At 42.9% G+C, this 25,010-nt stretch overlaps 1 protein-coding gene across 1 annotated transcript in view; it reads left to right on the top strand.

Annotated features, from left to right (window-relative positions):
* The window catches only part of tmem117 (transmembrane protein 117), a 101,180-nt gene that overhangs the window by 36,384 nt on the left and 39,786 nt on the right, over positions 1–25,010 (top strand). The window contains exon 3 of the mRNA XM_079500916.1: positions 12,435–12,567. Coding sequence (XP_079357042.1) covers positions 12,435–12,567 — 133 coding nt within the window. The remainder of the gene's footprint in view (positions 1–12,434; positions 12,568–25,010) is intronic.

Raw genomic sequence — 25,010 nt, 5'->3', positions numbered from 1 at the left:
GTGTGTGTGTGTGTGTGTGCGCGTGCGTCCGCGCGCGCGCATGCAAGCTTGTATTACTGTACTTGTGTGAGGACACAGACCTGCCAAATTAAGTCAACTTGATATTGACAAACCAGCTACATTGGAAGTGATGGTTCATAATCATATATATTGTACAAATGACATTATTAGTAATTCACACAATGATTAAAAGAGTTTTAAATATGTTTATATCTGTATTACTACACTGAAGTTGAATTATGTTTGTCACCCGTCTCCCCCCTGCAGTGCCGGCAGTCCTCTCTAGATTGGAGGGTGCCAACTGCCAAGTACTGAGAAGCAGGGCTGTTTGTTCCTGTTATTTTGCATTTTTCATTGTATGTTTTTGGTGCCTGAATTATGTATTGACTGGCATAAATTGAAAATAAATTTAGAAGCAAGTCAGTAATTGTAGATCAACTCATGGGCCTGGATTGGCCTTTGTATGAGATAATCGATACCAATTACTATGATTGTATTTGGTTAGTCCCACCTGTTAAGAGCAGGAATGCTGCAAGTGAGGAAAAGTTCAGTGTGACTTGAGGCTGAGACTACAATCAGCTGCGAGCCAGGGCCTCAATGTAGGAGTCATAAGCTTGTAACAGTACCCATTTTGTTTTCTTAAAAGTTTAGCCAGCAAGTGTTGTATTTTTGGAACATTTTGGCCAGTATTATTTATTTTTGTATTTGTCACCGGCTTGCACTGTTTAATGCACTTTAAGGTAAATAAAATGCATAAGATGAATTTGTGGACTGGTATGCTTCATCGGCCAGCATTATCACATAGAGTACCAGTTGTGCAAGTTGGTGCCTTGCATGGTTTCCCCCGCCATCAGTGTATGAATGTGTGTGTGAATGTAATGCACAATCTATGTAAAGCGCCTTGGATAAAGGCGCTATATAAATGCACCATTTACCGGTGTCGCAGACCAAAAATAGCAATTCTGACTATATCAGGTTGGGAGCTTAGATCACTATTTTCGCTATTTCAGTAAAAATGGCATTCATACAATCGTTGATGTCCTCACAACCATTGTAAATGTGTGTATATGTGCACATGCACGCGCGTGTGTGTGTGTGTGTAAACTGTCAATAGTGCGATTACGGCTATAAATAAGCAGCATGTATGCTGTGATAACATTATGCCTTGATTGAGGCCAGAATATTATCTTGTTAGTGAGCCAGAGAGACTCAGGCTTGTCACTGGGTCAATACAGAGCGAGCATGGAAGGGACATGAAGGGGTGTTGCCTCCTCCCCGAACATCCTCTGCTATGGTACCTTTGGGCAAGGCAATTAACCCCGCTGTTACACTGCAGTATTCTAATGGCTAGTAGCAGAACACTGAGTCATACTGGACGCCATAATTGTGTCCCCAAGGTGTGTGAACGTAGCCTGGTTCCAGACAAATATAGCCTGGCCACACGAGGCTAGTGTGAACGTGTGGGACTGCTGCATAACCGACATGAGGGAGGGTAATCCTGCTGCATAACCGACATGAGGGAGGGTAATCCTGCCAGAAAAGAAATATATAAATGTTATGTGTCGTCGCTTGTATGTCCAAAACCATTGCTTTTTTTAATCATTATTTTGAAAAACATTTTAAAATAGTGAAAATAGCCAATCTACAAGCTCACAATGCATCGCACTCCGACAGAAGCCACATCAGATTCTCTCATTTTGCCTATTATACGGAAAGGAAGACATTGTATTGACTTTGGAGGATCAATACAAACCTGCTGGAATAGAAATGAGTTGGGACTGTAATTTATGTCTAGTGTTTAACCACTAGATGGCGACAACTCCTCATGCTTGAATTTACATTTTGAGAATGAATACAATTATAATGAGGCTGATCAGGAGAGAATGCTGAGGATCTGTGCAAGGAAGCCCCAAGGCAACATTATTGTGTAGAATGAATCCCAACTAAAAGACAGTTTATGTGGATGTTTAACCACCTGTGCGTACGCGCGCGTGTGTGTGTGTGTGTGTGTGTGTGTGTGTGTGTGTGTGTGTGTGTGTGTGTGTGTGTGTGTGTCATTCCCTGCTGAGCCGAGCCACCAGGCGGGAGGAGGGTGGGCATGAATCACTGCTCATCCAGGCCCGTGTGGGGGTGAGGACGTGTGACACGTCATGCCTAATTCATGCCCTGTAGCAAGTCCGTGTCGCACACGTGTCACTCACACACGCCGAAAATAGCCATATCTGCAAGCTCTATTTTCGCTGCACAGCAAGTATAGTAATAGTAATACAATGAAAGTCTGGCTTTTCAGAGGGCTTGCCTGAATAGTATTGATTAGTGATTCCAAACCTGTGGTCCGGTGCCCATTGGTTGGGCCTTGAGGATGTTGCAAGAGGGACCGCCAAAACTCAATATTTTAATGATAATATGACATGGTGATATGTTGTTGTGTCATATGGGTTTGTGTTGTTTTTTGTTGGTGTTGGAATTGTGAAGACAAATATCCCTTTGGGGACAATACAGATGATGATTATTATTATTATTATTATTATTAAAGAATTACGGTGAAGTAAAAAAAAAAGAGAAAGAAAACTGTTTTCATTGTGATACCGATAAATTTAGAACTTTAGAATATAGACTGAATCATCATGGCATCGCCACAACCTTGTAATTCTGGGTAGATAATTAATACTGGCATGATCAGTAGGCTATCATTATCCTTATGGAAGAACAGGACATTTATAATATTGTATATGTCTTATTAGAAATATATGATTTTGTCCTGAATATCCACAAGTTGATATTCAGTTGATATTAGAGATATGTATATGTTTTTGACATTGTCATACTGTGTACTAGATAGTGAATGCTTGTAAACAATGATGTGGTATTTTCATTCTGCTCTGGTCTCCATATACTAATGATGCGAAGCTTGCGTAGCTATAGTTCAGGCAGACAACTCGTGAGCGCGCCTACGTGATCTGATGGTGACTAGTCTCATGCACTCTTTACCTGATCAGAGCGGCTACCTGCTCATTCCTGGCTTCTCTCCTGCTGTGCGGACGTGCGCTGCTGCTGCGGTCTCCCTGCCTCGCTTGCTGCTAACCTGCTGCTCATGAAGTTTTTGCAAATCCCACCGCCTGCCCAGCATCCACCTGTGTAGGCTCTGTTTCTAGATCCCCCTGTATTGCGGTCTTATTCATTCCCTGTAATTCTATTTGGCTTATATAACCTAACTAAAATGTTAATGTTACAGGGAATGAATAGGGACAGAGCCCTGACGCCAATCTATGCTTCATATATCTATGCTCAATTATGCTCAATAAATATATATTCTAAATTCACTCTAAGAGTTGTCTGACTGAACTAGAGTTAGTGTCGAAGTGTCCTTGAGCAAGACTCAAGGAACTCATGATGTGAGGTTGATGCCTTGCATGGTTTTGTCCGCCGTCGGTGATTGGTGAATATGAATGAATGGGTGTGAATGTAATGCACAATCTACAGTACTGTAGAGCACTGTATGTAAATCGCTTTGGATAAAAGCGCTGTTTAAATGCACCATTTACCATTTATACTATGTTTATATACCCATTTATCCAAGCCAGAATGCAATTTGATGTATCATTAAAGTAAACATGCTCTGAAAATGCCCGCCGTGTTACGTGGAAGGCCGTGCTAACTAAGTGGGCAACATGGCGGACTGTGAACACTTTCGAGATTTTCAAGTGGGCCCTGATCCAGAAAGGGTTGGCATCCGCCCCTTGAGCTCCCCCCCACACATCCAGATGTGCTGTGAGAGCATGAGGGTGTTGTTTTTGTCAACTAAAACTAAGACGAAACCTTTTTTCACTGACGAAAACTAAATGGAAACTAAATAAAAACTAAGCTATATGATGACTTAAAACTAAGACTAAATATATTGACAATTTCGTTGGCGAATATAAACTAGACTAAAATGTTAGGAAGGGACTAGTGGACAAGATATCCAGTATAAGTCATTTTACACTAGGTTGCATGCTGAAAATAGCGCTGCGACGCGTTGTGAGCTTGTAGATCGGCTATTTTTTTAGCAAGTGTCATTACGACGGCATCAAGGCCCGCCGAAATTCATTTCAGTCGACTAAATCAACTGTAGATTTAGTCGACTAAAATCTTATGACATTTAGTCGACTAAAACTAGAATAACTAAAACATTCCAGGTGACAAAAATGTGACAAACTATAAATGAAAACTATTCAAGAGACTCTGACTAAAACTGAAATAGAAATTAGCTGCCAAAAACAACACTGTTAGTGTGAGAGGGCATGCTGGCGTGGCGAGTGGCTGTAGAAGCACACCCCCTGGACCCTCCTCCATTCTGAAGCCCATGCAGGCTCATTGGCACTTGAGGCAATTAAGTTCACCCATGCAAGACAATTCAATTATGCGACTGTGATGAGCCTTGAAATAGCACGGAGTGAAACGTATGCTGTGGCTTTCATGCCAAAAAAAGAATATATATATATATATATATATATATATATATATATATAAAATATTATATATATATATTCAAAACATCGCTGCTGGCTGTGGCACATTCAAAATTGCTGGGTTTGAATAATTGTATCGAGTCTGTAATAATTAATAATAACTAATAATTTTGTCCCCACTCCTTTGGAGTATTCTTTTGACTAGATGTGAAATTTGTCGTCTGCATTTACCAAATCCTAATTATTAGGAATTAGATTATTAGATTAAGCATAAACGGTGAATAGGATGATGTCGGCTTCAGACTGCTCAATGCTAGTCTTCCATCGGTTGTTGTGTTGACAAGTTGAAGTAATGTGGGCCAACAGCATAGACAATCGCTGCATTCACATTCTGTGCCAGGTCTGTGAGGTAGCTGCATATTCATTTTTGCAACCGCTCCTTGTTACTGACACTACACAGTAGTGTTTTGAATGCCTTGGCAGAGGGGAAGGGGTCATTCAATGTCATGTACGTATTGGGTACATGTGCCTTGCCCTGTACACGCAGGTCTCGCTCATCATCTTTAGTTGAGTATGCTGCATCGTATGGGTCATTCACACAGATGATACGGTGAGCATCACAATGGTGGGCAAGGATTGTAGACATTGTCCAACAAATTGTATGAGCTGCCTTGTGTCTGCCGATCTTCTGCTGATGGAGTTGCCATCCTCCAAGTCATGCCCATGACGAGGAGAGTGACATACTGACCGTCTTCAACCAGGTTGATGACTGCTTTGAGAGCGCCCCACTTCTGTGACGAACGCAGAGTTTGCCACCACAGAGGCGTGCCACTGCCATCTCAAGCAAACTTAAGCCACGAGAGTCACCGCCAAGCAAGCTAAAGCGAGGAAGTCGGCATGCAGAACGCTGTGAATTTTGCTTGAGCTCCATTCGCGTTATGTCCCGATAGGCACAGTAAATCATGTTTTGGGGTGAACGTTTGCCCCAACTGCCACCCTCAGTGGTTACTGGCCAATCAACAGCTGTATAGGCTTTGGGACGACGCCGATCTACGTCCTGAGGCACTGCTGCCCATCTTTCCATCCCATCGTTCCCAACAGTCAGTCTCCATGTCTGGGCATATCGGGGGGGGGGGGGGGCAGCGATCATGATGCTCTCCAAATAAACCCACTTTGTTTGTTTTTATTATGTGAAACAGAGAGAATAAAAAGAGCTGAGACCGAACAGCATGTAAGCTATTGGAGACACGTCTGGCTATAATAGGAAAATAAATGGAGCATTCTACTTGCTCTGTGTGTGTGTGTGTGTGTGTGTGTGTGTGTGTGTGTGTGTGTGTGTGTGTGTGTGTGTGTGTGTGTGTGTGTGTGTGTGTGTGGACACAGACACAAAGCATCTCTCTCTCTCCCAGGGGCTGTAGCTGAAAAAGGGAGGCTAGCTGGCTTGCAACCAAACAAAACAAAGAGTTGTTCATAGGAAGATGGCTGCATTCTGGCACTGGATCAGAAGGCAGCAGAAGGGAGTGCCTGCCTTGAAGTGTGGTGTGTGTGTGTGTGTGTGTGTGTGTGTGTGTGTGTGTGTGTGTGTGTGTGTGTGTGTGTGTGTGTGTGTGTGTGTGTGTGTGTGTGTGTGTGTGTGTGTGTGTGTGTGTGTGTGTGTGTGTGTGTGTGAGCAACATGTTGCACACTGTGGGCTGTGCGGGGCTGTGCTTTACTGTAGCAGGTTGGCAGCTGAAGGGGTGGCAGGTCTCGGGCAAATGCGACTTGAACACAATTCACAGTGTTTGTTTAAAATGGCAGATGTCTGGCATTTAGTAGCCTTGTGTAGTGATACTAATATCACTGCATGGATATTAATCTCGTCCCTCTCAGTGTTAGATTTATTTTTTGCAATGTCCCGCCCCATATTTGAATACTGGGCCCTGGTTGGTTAAAACACCTCCGCTACCCGTTACATTTACATTATGCATAGGTGTGGTTCGGGCGTTACAATAATGAAACCAATCACCGTGCCACATGCCATTGCCTTTAAGAGAAGACAGCCCAATCCTTTATGCATTACCCATTACCCCCAGTGCAATGTTGCATTACACTATGGCCCATGGAAGAGCTGCGCCGCGCCGCGCCTCCCCCCCCTCACGCCGCACCCCCACAACAGCCAAGAACACTATTTCATTAAGCCATAACTCACTCATATTTGAAGCATTTTTTGTATTAAGTTCTGTTAATCTATGAGGTTCCAGTTTTAATTTGGTATATAGATTGTGATGGTGTTGTCTCTCTATGAAGCGAGATTAATTAAACAGACTTACCGCTGTGCTGTGCTGAGGTGAAATAAGATTAGAAATGACACCCGTTGCTTCCTTACCATCTAGCCTTTAATTGCCTTTCAATAAAACCACATTTGACAACACGTATCATCTACGTGTTACTGATTATGGGGAATTTTATATTATTGGAATGATTTAATATTTGCTGCGCAGTGGAGTGATGGAACTGAACGAACGAATGGAATTCGGCATAATGCACAGCACAAATCAAATAACTTATTTGAATAGACAATTATATACTGTACACAAGGAACATGGACACAAGGAATTGACACTGCTGATTATACTAAACTTACAATGACAGATTTGTGGAGAATTGAGACAGAACGAGACCTCTGAGCTGGGAATGGTTTGAGGAGGCACTTTCCACTGTCCTAAACCTGTGTGGGTAAGATAGCAATTCACCTTTAGCTCCCACTTAGACACTCCCACTTGGACACTTTCCAGCCGGGCTCATTCATTCCAATGTAAATATCATGGATTTTACACATTAAATACTGGTTCATTTTTGGAACCAGACCTTCAAAATCTGTCAACAAGGCCTGCCGTATGCACTGGAAAAATATGTGTGTGACATTTATTTTTTTAAACAATGTTTTATCATATAGGAAAACTATTGGTGGAGAGGTTTGTCTAACCCATGTTATGCTTAGCTGTGATTGGACCATAGCAGTTTGGGGAGGGGCTTAGCTTAGCTATAGGTCAATTTCAAGGAAAGCGCATCAACACCCCTAGAGCCACACCTCCACCCGCAAGGGTGGAGTCGGCAAAATGTACAGTGGGTTGTGTGGTCGCAAGAGACCGTTTACGGATAGTGGAAGGTTCTAAACCCGCTATATGCGGGTAAGGCATGGCATAAGTTAGGGCCCTTCTACTGCATTAGGAATAAGCAATAAGACTAATAGCTACTCCATCTTAATTTAAAGGGGGTGTAATATTTGGTTTATATAACTGTCAACTGTCAAATAGTTATACTATACGCATCATTTCAATGAATTGAGTATACAGGACCCCAATGGGCGAGAGAAAACAGGGAAAAAAGGGCTGACATTATTTTGTTTGAACTGAACCTCGCCAAGGGATGCCGGTGGAGGACGAGCAGGGTGATTATGTATTCTGAGCAGAACACTGAACTATCTGATTTAATCACATGCTCTGCAAGAGACAGATTTATCCTTAATTTGATTCAAATTGAAAACACACGTGTGCGCGCGCACACACACACACACACACACACACACACACACACACACACACACACACACACACACACACACACACACACACACACACACACACACACACACACACACACACTCTCTTTCTCTCTACGGGTCACAATTGTTTGGATAATTAGTCTAATCATGCTGAACTCAGCTCGTGAAACATGAATGAAAATCACACCCAGGAATAGGATCCTCCTCAGAATTAAACCACTTGTACTTGTAAATATTATCTCTGGCGGTTGCTGGAGTCTAAAGAACACTGAACTTGTAATTGGAGATTGTCAGAAGGGTGAGCTGGTACAGTATAGCATCCTCCTAATAGGTGATCAGTGTTGGCAGATTTTGCGAGGGAAATAAGCAACCAAAATGTCTATGAAAACAAGTCCAAAAGGACTGACAAGGACACATCTACAAGCTCACATGTTGCGGTTGCGATGAAAGTTTTTATTTTTGAGTAGTGCAACCACTCCCTTACGGAGCTATGTGTGTGTGTGGGTGGGTGGGTGTCTGGGTATGAGCACGAAAACAGCATGCTTGTTTTTCACCACCTGTGCGCAACCTAACGCACACACAAACACACACGCATGTCTCAACTGTATATATGATGCTTTCGGGTGTGCCAATACAGTACAGTGACAGTACAGTACAGTAGAGGGTACAGTAGAGGGACCGCCACACGGTAACTGTCATTTCTCAACCGTTTCGGACGCGGGGCGGCACGCCGGAACCGGCCCGGCCCCCTGGGCGCGTTCCTGGGGGTCTGGAACTGGAACCCAAACGCAGGACAGCCAGGCAGGTGTTCAAAACCCATGGATTGGTGTTTTAATACAGAAGACAGGTGTACATGAACAATTTAAAACAGACTGAAACAGGTGACAAGATACAATGACTCAACAAGGACTGACTGCATGGGGAACAAGACTGATATAACACATGAGGGTTAATTACAAAATGAGACACAGCTGGAGCAAACAAACATAGTACCATGAAAACTAGACCAGGGAATACAAAGAAATACAATTAAGACCAAGACTCTAGTCTACAATGAATGACAAAAGTCTGTGACTGACAGGTAAACCTATAGCCGCAATTTGCAACTATAGATTTTTTTATAATGGGATGAATCTAAAATACCCTCCATTGACTCCCCCATTCATCCAATTTGTGTTTTTATTTATTTATTTTTTACTTTATTTACCCAGGGAAGTAGCTGAGCACAGGTGCTCATTTTCAGCAACGCCCTGCACATAGAAACACACAGACAGACACACACACACGCACACACACACACACACACACACACACACACACACACACACACGTGTTTGCGATCTGCTTGTATTAAACGACATTAAACTCACCAACATTGCAGCTCTAGGCCAAGCTTGAATTATCCTCTTTCAATCTGCCGAGATTTTGTTTCATAAAAATCCACCGTAGACATGTTATGAGCTACTTTCTGTCAAGAAATTCTGTGCAGGTGATTCTGATGCAGATTGAAAGAGGATAATTCAAGCTTGGCCTAGAGCTGCAATGTTGGTGAGTTTAACGTTGTTTAATACAAGCAGATCGCAAACGCAAATTGGATGGATGGGGACTACTGGGGAGTCAATGGAGGGTATTGCAACTCTAGATTTATCCCATAATAAAATAAATCTAGAGTTGCAAATTGCGGCTAAGGTAAACCATCATGCGGGGTGGGCTGATGGGTAACAGAACTAAACGGAGGGGAAGGTCTTGGTCATAATAGTTGAGAATGCGGTATAATCAGTACTACAGTTATCAGGAAATGTCCATTGGAAGCTTGTTGGCATGTTGTAACAACGCTAATGGAAACAGTGTTGTTTTTGGCAGCAAATTTTGATTTTAGTTTTAGTCATAGTCTCTTCAATAGTTTTAATTTAGTTTCAGTCACATTTTAGTCACCTGGAATGTTTTAGTGTTAGTCTAGTTTTAGTCTAAATATCAGAAGATTTTAGTCGACTAAATCTACAGGTGATTTAGTCGACTAAAATGTATTTTGGTGGGCGTTGATGCCATCGTAATGACTATTTTTACACTTGCTGAAAATAGCAAGTAGCAAGTACGTAATAGCAAAATAGCAAGTAACAAGCTCACAACGCGTTGCAGCACGACTTGTAGATCTGCTATTTACAGCATGCAACCAAGTGTAAAATTACTTACTTACTGCATCTCTTGTCCACTAGTCCCCTTCCTAACATTTTAGTGTAGTTTTTTATTTGTTGACGAAATTGTCAGTATATTTAGTCATAGCTTTAGTCATCATGGCTTAGTTTTTATTTCGTTTTTATGTCGTTTTTGTCAGTGAAAAAAGGTAGTCGACGAACATTTTTCGTCATAGTATTAGTTGACGAAAACAACACTGAATGGAAAGGAATGGTATCAGATACAGTTGGAGGACATCGATATTGTCCTTTTCTTTTTGCTGAGGTTTGCGTGATCTGCGCAAAAGGACAGTTAACCCATTTTGGGCGGGAACCCCTTTTGGTGTTTTAAACATTATGTTATAATTTAGCTATTGAAAAATAGCAGATCTACAAGCTCATAGCGCGCCACCGAGTGGCGCGCTACGAGCTTGTAGGTCTGCTATTTTTGAAAAATCTTGAAAATATTTATTTCAGAAAACTGGAGGATTTAGAAGGATTTTTTAAAATTTTGAGGTCAGGCCTAAATGGGTCAAATGATAAGGGACAATATCGGTGGCACCCAACTGTACCACCATGCCTGGTGGCCTTGCCCAGACTGAACCCATCTTTGAACTCTGTTCAATTCAATACAAATGTATTCATCACACAAAAGGCAATTTGGTTTTGGGCATGAGTAAAAACAGACAGGAAACAGACATAACATAATCAGATGATCAGACGATTACAAGCAAGAGAGCTGTTTGGGAACCATCGGGCTGTGATTGCATTTCAAAATAATGTAAGTTATTATAAATAAAGCATTTGCCAAGCAGCAGATTGAGTGGACAAATTGTGCTTCAATTCAGGCAGGTGGCTTTGACACTGTGATTAGTAACTTTTGGGTTTATTTTTTTGTAAATTGACGCCCTACTTGATCATCACGAAAGCATCAAAAGTAGCAGATCTGCAAGCTCGAAAACGTGTAGATCTGCTACTTTTGAATTTGAATCTTAAAAAGTAACACATTTTGGACAAATTAGGTTTAATTTATGCTCGATGATACAACAGTGTTGCACAGCAAAAGCATGTGGACCTGAGGTTGAAGGGCATGGGTACCCATGATGCCATGGGCCTTTGCCCTGCCTTGCCGCTCCTATGATGAGGCCCGGCTTGGGAGGGGGGCACTCCAGTGAATGATTTTGGAACAGGTGTTCACTAAACGCTTCGGAGACAGATTCTGTTTTTGACAGTGAGGGATGGGAACTGGGGACAAAATCTGTCCACAGACAAACACCAAACAACTACTTCTCTACGATGTGTCAGCTATAAGAGACCGTCTAGATTAAGGGTCTGTGTCTGGGTCTGTCTATCCGCAGGTAGACAAAACAGGAAAGGGCGCACACCAGTGTTGGTGAGGTGCTGGCCTAAGGCAGTAAATAAGTAAAAATGAGAAAAGGGCCGCACACACTTCAGGGAAGGCTGTCCGCAGGCCACATTTCTTGTGCTGTATAGGCTAAGGAAGTAAATCCCAGAATATTTTTCACTTGTGAATATCTTTACTTTTTAGAAAAGCCCAGAACGGTGCAAGTCGGCAATACATGCCCACTCCTTGATATAGTCGTTGTCTGACATGTCCAACTGGTCGGGTTGGCCAATCAGGGAAGCCGGTACCCCCTCCCAGTACTTTTTAGAAAAGCCCAGAACGGTGCAAGTCGGCAATACATGTCCACTCCTTGATATAGTCGTTGTCTGACATGTCCAACTGGTCGGGTTGGCCAATCAGGGAAGCCGGTACCCCCTCCCAGTCCTAAACACAGAGAGATTCGCTGTCCCCCTAATGGGACACACACGCCAAGTTTGAGGCTGTTCGGTTGGGCGGTGCCGCGGTGCCCAAGTTATGGCTGGGAGAGACACAGACAGACACACACAAACACACAAACACACAGGTTTAGTGAATTAATAGTTAGATAGATACAGTAGATAATTAAGTCAACCGAAGTGGGTTGAAACTTTGCGCAAATAGATGACTGACATCATATTGAGGTAATAGACTGGCCACAGAGATCCACTGGGAAGCCACACCAATATTACACACCAATATTAGACCCTGTTTCTTTTGAAAATAATGTAATAATTTTTGTCCAACAACACAGAAGTGCCCCATGAAACACAGAAGAATGTTTGTGGGTTTTCTACACTCTAGAATTAAATTATTCCAGCCTACAAGCGGACAATTTGAAGAGCAACTAACCAGCCGTGTCATTTCTTTCCTGCTCCCGACAGGTCGATATCTGCGTCTCAAAATGTTCCGTGAGGACCACGGCTCTTGGATGACCATGTTCTTCAGCACCATCCTGTTCCTCTTCATCTTCTCCCACATCTACAACCTGTTCCTTCTGATGAATGGAAGCATGGGGTAAGTTTGGTCACTCAGTCCTATAGCATTCCTGTCTGAGGGCTGCAACTAGCCATTATTTAATTTCTGTGTGATAATTCTATCGACTACTTTTTCGATGAATCAAATAAAGGTGAAGGGAGGTTTTAATATGTTATCAACAAATTGACTAACCACTGCCGCTGTGCCGCATAATCATATACTTTGTTGAACAACGGTGTTATGCCAAAATAGTAAACGGCTTGTAGATCAACTATTTTCTTCAATTTCTGAGAGAATTATATATACTTTACATATAAGCAAAATAAGGTTTTATTATATATGTTTTTGTTATTTAATCAATTGTCAATAGTTTTTATATTGGATTAAATTGGTCAGTTGGAATAACTGTTGCACCCCATAGTTCTCTGCTGCCATTCGTTAGAGACCTCGGTAGCACACACTCCCTTCCGTTGGCGTTCTGTAATTGATCCAAACATCTTGCCTGAGTGGAGGCTCAATACCAGTCTGATTAATGAACCCCAGCCTATAAATTACACGGGGAGGCCTTCCTCCTTCAAGGGAAGGGTGGTTAACCTGAAAGATCACCTCAACTTCAACACACATCTGCCTCCTCTTGCCTAGAACATTGACGTTATTTTGACAGCTTTGGTTTCAAAGGAAAACATCTCCCCGTCCCCCCCTGCCCCCCCTTTGTCCTCTAACGTACTGAGAAACTGCCACATAAAGCGGAGCACATGCACATATCAAGAAGCTGACAGGAATCCGTTTGTGCATTTGCAATGTGTCTGTCTGGGGGGAGTGGGGGGGGGGTGGGGGGGATGCCCTTGAAGCCAGCCAGCCTGGAGGTCACATGGGGGCTGATTTACCGTGAGGTTTGTTTGGGTTGTAAAGCATCAACGTGACAGGTGTCTGTTGAAATGCAAGCTGTCAGGGGTGAAACCGCGCCTAGTAATGGGATTTGTCCCATCTGAAGCTGTTTTTTTTTCTTTCCCCCATCGTAACGGCTTAGCGTCCATAAGGCAGAGGCAGATGAAGGCTATTAGCTCAAAGGAGAGGTGTTGTGTTTTTCCACGACTAGAGGGATGAGTTTGTATAATCGGCCCATCCGTCACTTTGGCCCGCGCCGTGACATCGGCATCCATCATGTCAGCTCTTTTCAGTTGGCCGAGGGAAGGGGATTGCATGGCTGAGCAGAGGGGCAGAGGTCCCCACCGCACCATAAATGTTGCAGACTCAGGACAGCTTCCACTTTTTTCTTCCCACTTAGTGTGTTCACTAAAGAGAGGATTTAATTTAGCTGTCTATAGATATAGGTAGGTGTGTGTGCGTGCGTGCGTGCGTGCGTGCGTGCGTGCGTGCGTGCGTGCGTGCGTGCGTGCGTGCGTGCGTGCGTGCGTGCTTTCAAGTTGCCACTGCACTTTTTGTCAACTCCCGAGACTGTCAATCACTATAAAACATAATATGCAAACAATTACATATTACATATATGTGCAAGCATCTATGAATTAAACTGATTAATCAGAACTTACAATTAAAGTCATATACATTGGCATTCTCCGATTAAGCCATCTGTAGTTCTCCAGATGCAACATTCATAACAAACTGTGAAAACAAATCCAACAGGCATAATTCAAGAAAATGACAATCATCTCCAACCATTCATGTTGTGTTCAGTCATCGCCTGCTGTAAAGCTCTCCACTCACAGACAGATGGCGCTGTTGTAAAGCGAGTGGGCCTCTATAGCCTCTATAACCAGCCCGCTTGATCTTTGCAGATGTCCAATCCCCCCCATCCATCCATCCATCCCCTCTCTCCCTGGCTCTGTGTATGCTGTATGCTGTTGCACGCATGGCCGCTGCGGGACCGGGTCCTGCCAAAAACCATTAGTGTTTACGTCTCTGTCAAAGACCCGATGTGTAAGAGCAGTGTTCACACTCTGCTGGGACAGACACCCCCCTCCCTCCCTCCTCCTACCCCTCCTCAAGCCTCAAGTCTAAATAATGTGTGCTCCGTCCGCATGACGGTGCCGCGCGCCGTAAACAGCAATGAGCTCGCAGGTCTGCTGTTTTCATAAATTAGGCTTCGGAAGGATGGCTCCGGGCTGGGACAGCACAGCTCAAATGAAGCAGTGACAGGAGGGAAGGAAGAGAGGGAGGGAGTGGGGGAATGTGTCACACCAAAAATAGCTGATCTACAAGCTCAGTGATGCAAATACCAAATAGCCTGCATCCTTAGACTCACTAAATTGAGAAAGGACGCAATCATGTCACCCTCCGCGGGGGTCCTGGGATGCAATACTGTACTCAGTACTGTACTCTAACGTCGTTGAAGTACCGTAGGACTCATACAATGTCCCTGGGACCCATCTAAAAGACCACCCCTGGGTCCCTGACCCATTACATTGAAAACCTATTTACAGTAACATCACTGAAGCTCACAACGTGTCGCATCATGACACATTGAAAGCTTGTAGATCAGGTAGTACTTTTGGCACGCAACACCGGCACACAACTATAGGGATAAATCAGACTTTATATTATGGATGGAGAATGGAAGTGCTGCAGCACCGACGATGCTGTGAGAGTCCTTTGATCCGTGTCCACACCCTTTCTGTACGCTCCCCACCACCCGCTATACCCACCCCCACCCGCAGCCTCCACCCCCCTTTAGTTTCACCCCCCTCTGTGAATCAGTTGTACAGTAGTTCCACACAACACAAGAAGGAAAGTAGCCTACAATTTCCCTTTGTTGATATTTCTAACCCCTGGGTGAGAATGAATGCAATTTTCCCTCGCCCACCCCACCTGGATTGAAAGGACGGTCCAGTGAGAGGTGTCATTATGGCCAAGGCTTTTAAAAAGCTAGGTGTTTTGGCATGGTCTGAGCCAGGCATAATGGCAACAGCATGGTGCCCCTGAGAGAGACTTCCAGTTGAGATGGAACACTTACAGGAGAGAGGTTTCCGTTTGGCTGCAAGGTTATTTTAGCTCAGAATGTTCTTTTGCGTAGCCTTAGTCTATATTTATTTTCTTTTGTTTTGTTTTGACTTTTTGTTATAGTTATAATTTTTATTCATTTTTTTAAAAGCAGGTTTGCTATTAGTTCATTTTAAAAAAGCTTGGTTTTAGTTTAGTTTGGTAAGTTTACTATTAATAGTTGTGGCATTTGTTTTGGCGGAGAGAGTGCGATTCACATTCGGAACCTGGCACAGACAATGTTTTTAGCTGTGCCAGATTCTGTGCTGGCATATGCAACCAAAATACTAGGCTTATGTAAGATGTTGGCAAAAGCAGAAATGAAGGTAATTTTCTCTCAATTTAGTTTGTTTCGGTTAGTTTTGTAAACACACAACAATACAGTTTCAGTTAGATAGTGATAGTTTCAATATCTATCTTTAGGTACAGTATAACTACAGTATAATACTAGGCCTACATTATAATAACCGTGGTTGGCTGACCTGTGAACCCTCCCGTGAATTTTGTTACACATTGCTCACATTGCTTTGTTTTGTCAACATGTGTGCATGTGTTTCAGTGGCGCTACTGTAGCTGCGTGCGTGCGTGCGTGCGTGCGTGCGTGCGTGCGTGCGTGCGTGCGTGCGTGCGTGCGTGCATGCGTCTAGAGAGGAGGAGGGCATGTGTCTGTCTCCCCGCTGTCCCTCTGACCTGACGCCGTATGCTTGCTGCCCTCATTGGTATGCTTCCATTCTGTCTGACCTTTCAGACCGCGCTGAGCATGATTTAATTAGAGCTATAGCGGTACAACCGCGCAAGTCAGATAAACTAAGCCATTCCTTATCCAGTCACGACAGCAACGGCCCTGTAAAACCATCAATGATGGGCGGGGTAACATCATGTTCCATTTCTAGATTATTGTTTTCACGATTAGTCATAGAGCAATTGATTCCTGTGTTATCTCTCGCCTCTGAGAGATTGCCAGGACTATACATGCATCGCTGTCGGGCAGAAACCTTGTATCTCCATATTTCTACTTTTTAGGTTGTTGATTTCATTTTTCTTCTTAAATTCGTAAGAAACAGTAGTAGCAAAAATAACGTCTCTACAAGCTATTTCTGCTATTTTTGAAAGAAAATAACATTTAACATGAAAGTGGTTAAATGTGTGTGTGTGTGGATTTTACACTGTAATACCAATTAAACGTTTTAACAAGAGCTTGTGACATATAGCTGCATTGCATCCATTGGAGCACAGGTTCTTTTTGACATTTCCTGAAAGATGACGTGTTTTGGACATACAAGGTTTCCGCCCGACGGAACAGAGTCGATATAACCGTATCTGTGACAGTAACACCATGAGCCAATATTGAAACAAACCGCCCCCGGGTCAACAGCTATATCAGCCAGCTTCCAACCTGGGCTTATCGTCTATCTAGGGGAGTAGGTCCCTCCATTGTGGCTCCCTGGGGGAGGTAATCCACACTTGTTACCACAGTCCCTCGCACATCTGGGCCTATTTGCATTTTAATGCAACTGTCAGATTAAGGACGTCTGTTTGCGTGAACCCGGAGGAGTGTGACCGCCCGCCCGTGGAGTTTGACGGCGCGGTCTCGCCGACATTCTGTCTCACCGCAAATCCCATCCCCGACGTATTGCGGTTGCCATTAACCGGCAGAAATCAGCCCCTAATTAAGATGGTGTTATTTAATTAAGACGGCCCAATGCGTGGCACACACATTAATCATGCCTAATTTAGGAGAGAGGTGGTATGTAGTGTATGCAGTGGTGTAAAGTAACCAAGTCAATTTACTCAAGTAATCTCACAGTCTACAATTTTGAGGTACTTTTACTTGGAGTATTTCTCCAATTTTCAGTACTTCTACTCCACTAAATCTCGGATCCAAATATTGTACCAGTATTTATTTGAAAACTTTAGTTACTAGTTAGATCGTAGATTTGTAGATTTTGATTTATTACAAAACCGCTTCCACTTCACCACATCAGCCCTACATTTCAGCCAAAAAAATTGCCAATCTATACAAGCTTACATTGTGAGCTTGTGAGCTTATAGATCTGAGCTTGTGGATCTGTAGATTTTCAAAAGATTTTTTTGAACTTGTGAAATAGGACATTCTACATAATGTCATTTTGATACCAATACTTTTATACATTTACTTAAAGGTATATTCAGTGATTTCACTTAATTCAAATATCACTTATTTTTTCTTATTTTTTGGATAATCCTACCTACTATAAAGTGTGCTGACCATATAAGGAGTTCCTCCCTGTCCCCAGTGAGCCCCTGGGGTCAAAAAACCCTAGTTTCGGTTTGGGCTTTGAGTGGCAAAGCCTTCATCCAATCAGGATGAGAGGGGCCTTCCTCCAATCATGATCGAGTGGGGCGGGCATTGGTGCACGTGCTGTTGGTCTGTTGTACTTCCCCCACTGTAGAGCGTGTGCATGTGCACATCTTGTTACCGGGTGGACCGGGTTTTTTTCCAAATCACCCAAATCACTGAATGCTCCTTTAAGTAAATGTTCAATTCCAGACCTTTACTTGTAACAATATCTGTCTACAGTATTGAAAAAATGGGAGTACTTTTCCCACCACTGAGTGTATGTTGGAGAACCCCCTCCAACATACACTCAGTGGTGGGAAAAGTACTCCCATTTTTTGGCATTCAGGGAAGCACATAGCGGAGCTGTGCTGGGATAGGGGCCAGTGACGCGTTGCAGGGAGGATGAAGGATGCCTCTTTTGTCCTTTCATCCTGTACGGGAGGAGGATGAGGAGGGGAAGGAAGCATATGGATGCTGGAGAAGAGGAGTGGGATAGAGCAGCTTTTATGGACTAACCCTAACCCACCTGGAAATCTATATGGGAAGCGTTTGCGGCCCACCCCTCTGACCGACCAACACGGCAGCCTTCTGGGTGGGCCGTGTGCATCTTCAAAGCATGTTTATTTTTTGTTTCCGGCCAGGAGCAACAAAACTAACATAGTACAGTTGGGTGCCACCGATATTGTCCCTTATCATTTGACCCATTTAGGCCTGACCTCAAAATTTAAAAAAATCCTTCTAAATCCTCCAGTTTTCTGAAATAAATATTTTCACGATTTTTCAAAAATAGCAGACCTACAAGCTCGTGGCGCGCTATGAGCTTGTAGATCTGCTATTTTTCAATAGCTAAATTATAACAATGTTTAAAACACCAAAAGGGGTTCCCGCCCAAAATGGGTTAACTGTCCTTTTGCGCAGATCACGCAAACCTCAGCAAAAAGAAAAGGACAATATCGATGGCCTCCAACTGTAGATATAAGCCTACTTTAATATTTTGATAGCAATGCTATAGTATCACAACGAAAACACGCCTTTCAAGGTCTTAAAGAAAAATAGGTTGTCTTTTTTAAATTGATTTGTGATATTATCATTTAAATTCCTTTAGACACTCGAGATTAACCATTTACCATTTGTTGCAATGATATGGCATTCAGTTTGGCGGTGTGGCTCTGCTCATGCAATATTCACAGTTCACCTGCACAAGCATGAGACAGAATCTGAGATCACAAACCCCCTGGAGCAGAGCATAAGATACTTATTAGACATGAACATAAAATAGAACCTTCAATTGCAGGAGTTAAGATACCACATATAGTACAATCCATAGAACCACAGTACAATCACAGAATCGTCCATCAACATGCCACATGCCACAGGGAGGAGGCCGGGGAGGTGGAGGGGTTTTGAACACTAGGGCTGCACAACATTTGTGACAGCTAACACGTAGAATGAAGAGTGAATAGTGACAGCTTAAATAAACCGCCTGAGTTTCACAGTGGGTATGAGGGCATGAGCGAGATAGCTTGTAGCGAATAAGAATGAAGAGAGGTTGAACTGGAGAGACAGACTGACTGATGATTACTATTTCTATGCATTTCATGTATTACCTCGGGTTTACCTTGCTTACTGTAAATCGCGGTGGATTAAGAGCGTCTGCTAAAGGCCTAAATTGTAAGTCGTAAATTGAGAAAGAGCCAAAGGGAGAGTGGTACGATGATGAGGGAGTAAAGGCCAGGGTGGGAGCCAGGGAAGGAACAGTGTGGCCGTTTTATGTATGAATTCACACGCTACACTGATCTGGATTACAGCTCCATACATAAGAGCATTGTCTCTCCTTACCACAATCCCTCTGTAGAGCAAAAGGCATGGCTGGTCCTTTCAGCCGCCTGCTTGTCTCTTTGGCACTGAGCTGTTGTAATGCTAGTGGATTTAAAAAGGCACAGTAAATAGTATTTTGTGGTATTTAGGTTCCCCTCTGTTGTGCGCAGCCGGAGATGGGATTCCCTGCTGCCTCTTAGCTGGGCCTATCTAGCCATGACCAGAGGGTTCTGCGATCCACCGTAAACGCTGTGATTTCATGGTGCTCAGAATGAGCACCATGAATAATGTTTTTTTTCTTTCTTTTTTTTTTGTTGCTAAATCAGTGTCATTTGAATAGTGATAAATGGAGACATCTCATATTGTTGTGAGAAGGGTGCCATGTTGGCATAAAGGTCGAGGCCGCGTGCACATATGGAGCCATATATGGAGCGTGTCTTCACTGTCTTGAGTGTACAGGGTTTGATGAGGTCAGATCAACACATGGAATGTTAGAACAGGTCAGCTCCATATATGGAGATATAAGGGTTGCAGCAGGGGAAGTGTCGTGAGTGTACAGGGTTTGATGAGGGCCCAAGTAGGACCTTAATTTTCGGGCCTGTTGAGAACTTTTTCTCACCGGCTGCCAGGCGTGGCTGCACAAATAACTTTGGGGCAGCCAGTTATTTAGCGTTTAAATGGACAGGCAGTATCAGTCACAAGGGAGACATCGAAGAGGAAGAATGGATGGGGAAGGATCAACATATGGAATGTCAGAACAGGTTCTGACATATATACATATACGAATATTGATGACATCAGGCATCTCCTTATATGAGCTCAATTGCGACAGCAGGTCGCATTTACTATGATATGATCCCTGATTTACTATCATCCCATATGATGTCATAGTGATGTCACGAGACCTGGGCACAATATATGACGTGACGTGACAAATTGAGTGACAAAATTGAGTGATTAAATTGAGTGTGACATGACGTGACAAAAACGCAAGGTTTCATAGTTAACTGCGAACTTTGGTCACAATAACAAATCATTGCTCATTGGTTTTGAGCAGAAACCTCCTATCTCCATATATATATATATTTGTTTTATTGTAAATGAATGCCCTACTACATCATCACATCAAAAGTAACAGATCCACAAGCTCGAAGCGATGCACTTTGATCTGCTACTTTAGCTATTTTTTAATTTGAATCCTGAAAGGTAACAGTTTGGGACATGAGACTAAAAAGTCTACCTAAGCGCCCCGGAAATTATACTTCCATCTGCTATATCGTACGACTAGCTATAGCTTGAGTCACTCTCTCTGTCTCCCATGTTCCTGCCTCGCTCACCCACATACGGCCATCTATACTGTATGTATCTGTGTCTCATATACGTAAACATTCATTCATTCCTTACCCCCATTCATTATGAAGGTCCGTGACCGTAAAACATGGCTTCCACGAACATTAAAACTGGACTTGTCCAAATCCGTCCCCCGGCTGGCTACCCCCAGGCTTCCCCCGGGGCTGTGAACGCCTCACTCCCTCGTGAGTGACATCCTCCATGTGCCGAAAATAACCCATCCGCTATTTTCAGCAAACACTTTCCCCACAATAACAGAGAAAATACACTAGTAGAGCCCTGAGGGACTCCAGTCAGCCATTATGGCTAATCAATCACCTCCAAAATGTATGCGGAATGAGATGATAAAGCATTGTCGTGACTTATAATTTAAGTCAGAATAAAAATATAATAATAATAATAATATATACAGTAATATAAATGTAATAATATTATATTATATTATCATGACAAGTTGTTTGCAAGTTTGCTGTCAGGTTAGCCGTTTTCTCTCAGATCACTTTGTCCTGCCGTTTTCTGGGACAAGAAGTTGTGTGTGTGTGTGGGTGTGTTTGCGCGTGTGTGTGTGTGTGTGTGTGTGTGCGTGCGTGTGTGTGTGTGTGTGTGTGTGGGGGGGTCCACCTCACAGGTCAGCTTCATGCAGAGCATAATTGTAAACGGCAAACGGCATCACCTTGACAACTGTGTGCGAGAGTCACAGAGAGACGTGGGTGCTACAGGGGGCATGCATGTACATGCACAGTAATGTGTCTATTTTGATATGCTTGTTTGTGTATGTATTTTTATTTTTGTGTAGGCAGGGTGCGGGGAAGGGTGGTGGATTGTCTGTGTGTGTGTGTGCGTGCACTCGCATGTGTGTTTGTACTTGTTACTTGTGGTTGAATTTGTCAAATCACAAGAGAAAAGTTATGTTATTGTTAAAAAATATTGCAGCCTTTGCTCTTTGGAAGGACAAGGGCCTGACCAAATTTTCAGATCTATATATAGACAATCAATTTGCATCATTTTCTGAGCTGAAAGAAGTATTCTCTCTCCCACACTCCCATTTTTTCCGCTATTTACAAGTTAGACATTTTTCTCAAAATCAATTTCATAATTTTCTAAATTTACCTCAGGATCACTGTTTACATGCGCTATTGAAACAACATCCCAACTCCAAACAACTTGTCTCAAAATTTGTCTCACTATTCTCCAAACTATCTATCCCATCAACAAACCATATAAAGGCTGCCTGGGAGGAGGATATTGGCCTGGAGCTGTCAGATGAGATATGGAGCGAGGGGTTAAGGAGGATCCATTCTGGTTCAGTCAACTCTAGATTACAACTCATCCAGTTTAAAGTCATCCATAGACTACATTACTCAAAAGTCAAAATGAACAAAATGTACTCAGCTGTTTCTGACATATGTGGTAGATGCAACATCTTCAAGGGCACTCTGGGCCACACTTTCTGGTCCTGTCCAAAGATTATCTTTTTTTGGAAAAATATTTTTGCATGGTACTCAAGAGTATACCGTATTAACATTGTTCCTGATGTTCTAGCTGCCCTCTTCGGCTGCTCTGATGCCTCCCTCGCGCTTCCATACACTACACAGCAGACGCTGATGCTCGGTACATTGGTAGCCAAACGAATTATATTGGCTGAATGGAGGACACCCATTGTGCCCTGTTTCTCTAAATGGCTCAATGAATTTATATCATTGATACATTTGGAGAGGTTGCGATGCAACGGCCAAGATAGCATAGCAACATTTGAATATATATGGGGCCCTATTACAACTCACCTTGACTCTGCTGTGTAACCGCTGGCCTGTTTGCCCTGTTGCTGTGCTCTCTTGTTGATTATGTTCTGTATGCCCTGCTGCTGTACTCTTGTTGATGTCTTATGATTGTTGTGTTCATAGCCCGTTATCTTATCACGATAGGTTTGCCACTCGTTTTATACATTGTCTAGTCTGGTGTATGTGTCATTGTGTCATTGTATGTCCTGTATGTCATGTCTATAAAAAACCTAATAAAAACTAATATAATAAAATTGTTAAAAAATATTGTTTTATTGTACAAAAAAAGGAAAAGATTCAAATTGGGATCAGTGTTATGATTTTATTCGATAACTCTACTTGTTTGTATGATGTATGCATGACTATATATAATATGCCAAATGTATGTATTATATGAAATATAATATAGAATATAGAATAGAATACATTATAGATCATATAAATATGTATAAATAGATATGACTTACACTATTACATTTAATTATCTACTTAATTTCTCTTAAGTGAATGACTTTATTTAAGTTTATACCATGTTGGATTGTTAGTATGTATTGACGTCAAGTGATGACGCTGAATGACCAGTAATAAAGGGATAGGGTTATATAAGTGTTTTACTTCTCCCTAATCCTTTTCGAACATGTAAAGAATAGAAGAATTATAATACTTTATTTGTCCTATATTGCACTTATTTAAATTATTTGACTTTTGTCTAATTTTAACATGTTCGGAATAAAGGTTTTCATTCATTCATTCATTCGACATTTAGATGTCAGGATTAGGGGCCACGGGGCGGCTCAGGGGAGTGGCCGGTAGAGCGGTCGGATGGGAAACGTGAGGTTCCCAGTTCGATCCCAGGTTACCCCCCAGAGTTAGTGTCGAAGTGTCCTTGAGCAAGACTCTGAACCCCTAATTTCTCCCGATGTGCAGGTTGGTGCCTTGCATGGTTCCCCCCGTCATCGGTGTATGAATGTGTGTGCGAATGGGTGAATGTAATGCACAATCTATGTAAAGCTCTTTGGATAAAAGCACTATATAAATGCACCATTTAGGGGTTAAGAGTTATTATGCCTGATTTATAGTTGCACGCTGGTGTCGCCCACCAAAAATAGAGGATCTACAAGCTCACAATACGCCACACGAGTCCCTGTGATATTATTTCTGCTTATATATTAACTTTTTTCTGGCTTTAGGGAATGGGAAAAGACGTTCATTAAATCGGTGTCCTAAAATTGTTATGTCCTCAAGTATAGTAATACAAACATGTTTGTGTGTGTGTGAGTGAGTGAGTGAGTCAATTGTCTGTTCATTCTCACCAGATCTTATCATTATGTTTCCCATCAGGCAAATAATGTGTTCAGTATTTGAGAAGCATAGCGTTGTTGGGCTTGGATACATTTTGATTGCTGTTGTTCTGCAACCAATTTTCCATTACAAAGCTGATTAGTAGAACTATTTTGGGCATTTATAAATGCCACACAGTGCGGAACAAATGTGGTCTTCAAGAATACAAAAAAAAACTTTTTAATCAGCATTCCAACCATTTTAATATTTCAGGGAGCAATCATTTTTATTAGCTCTCTTGAATGATGGTGTGTGCGTGCGCCTGCACGCGCGTGTGTGTGTGTGTGTCTGTGAATGTGTGTACGTGCACGCGTGTGCCTTTGTGTTTATTGCGACGTAAATCGCATTTACTATGATGGTCACACCTCCATACGTGGTCACGCCTCGTGACATCACGCCTCCATATGGTCACGCCTCGTGACATCACGCCTCCATATGGTCACGCCTCGTGACATCACGCCTCCATATGGTCACGCCTCGTGACATCACACCTCCATATGGTCACGCCTCATGACATCACGCCTCGATATATGGTCACGTTCGTGACATCACGCCGCTTGACACATCATGCCACCATATATGGCCATCTCCATATATGAAGATCATGAGACTGACCTCATCTAACCCTGGATAGCCATACATGGAGAAGACATGCCAAAGCGCCAGCGCTCGTCTGCCGTCACCTAGGCGGATGCGTGCACGCGACCTCGCCTGCTTCTCGCCCTCGTGTGAATGTGTGTGTCTGTGAATGTGTGTGTACGTGCACACGTGTGTACGTGCCTGTGTTTACGTGCCTGTGTTTATGTGTGTGTGTGTGTGTGTGTGTGTGTGTGTGTGTGTGTGTGTGTGTGTGTGTACTGTAGCTGTTTATGCGC

This window comes from Electrona antarctica (assembly GCF_951216825.1).
Source record: "Electrona antarctica genome assembly, chromosome: 5".
In the NCBI taxonomy this organism is placed as follows: Eukaryota; Metazoa; Chordata; class Actinopteri; order Myctophiformes; family Myctophidae; genus Electrona; species Electrona antarctica.
This window is presented reverse-complemented; position numbering and strand designations above follow the sequence as displayed.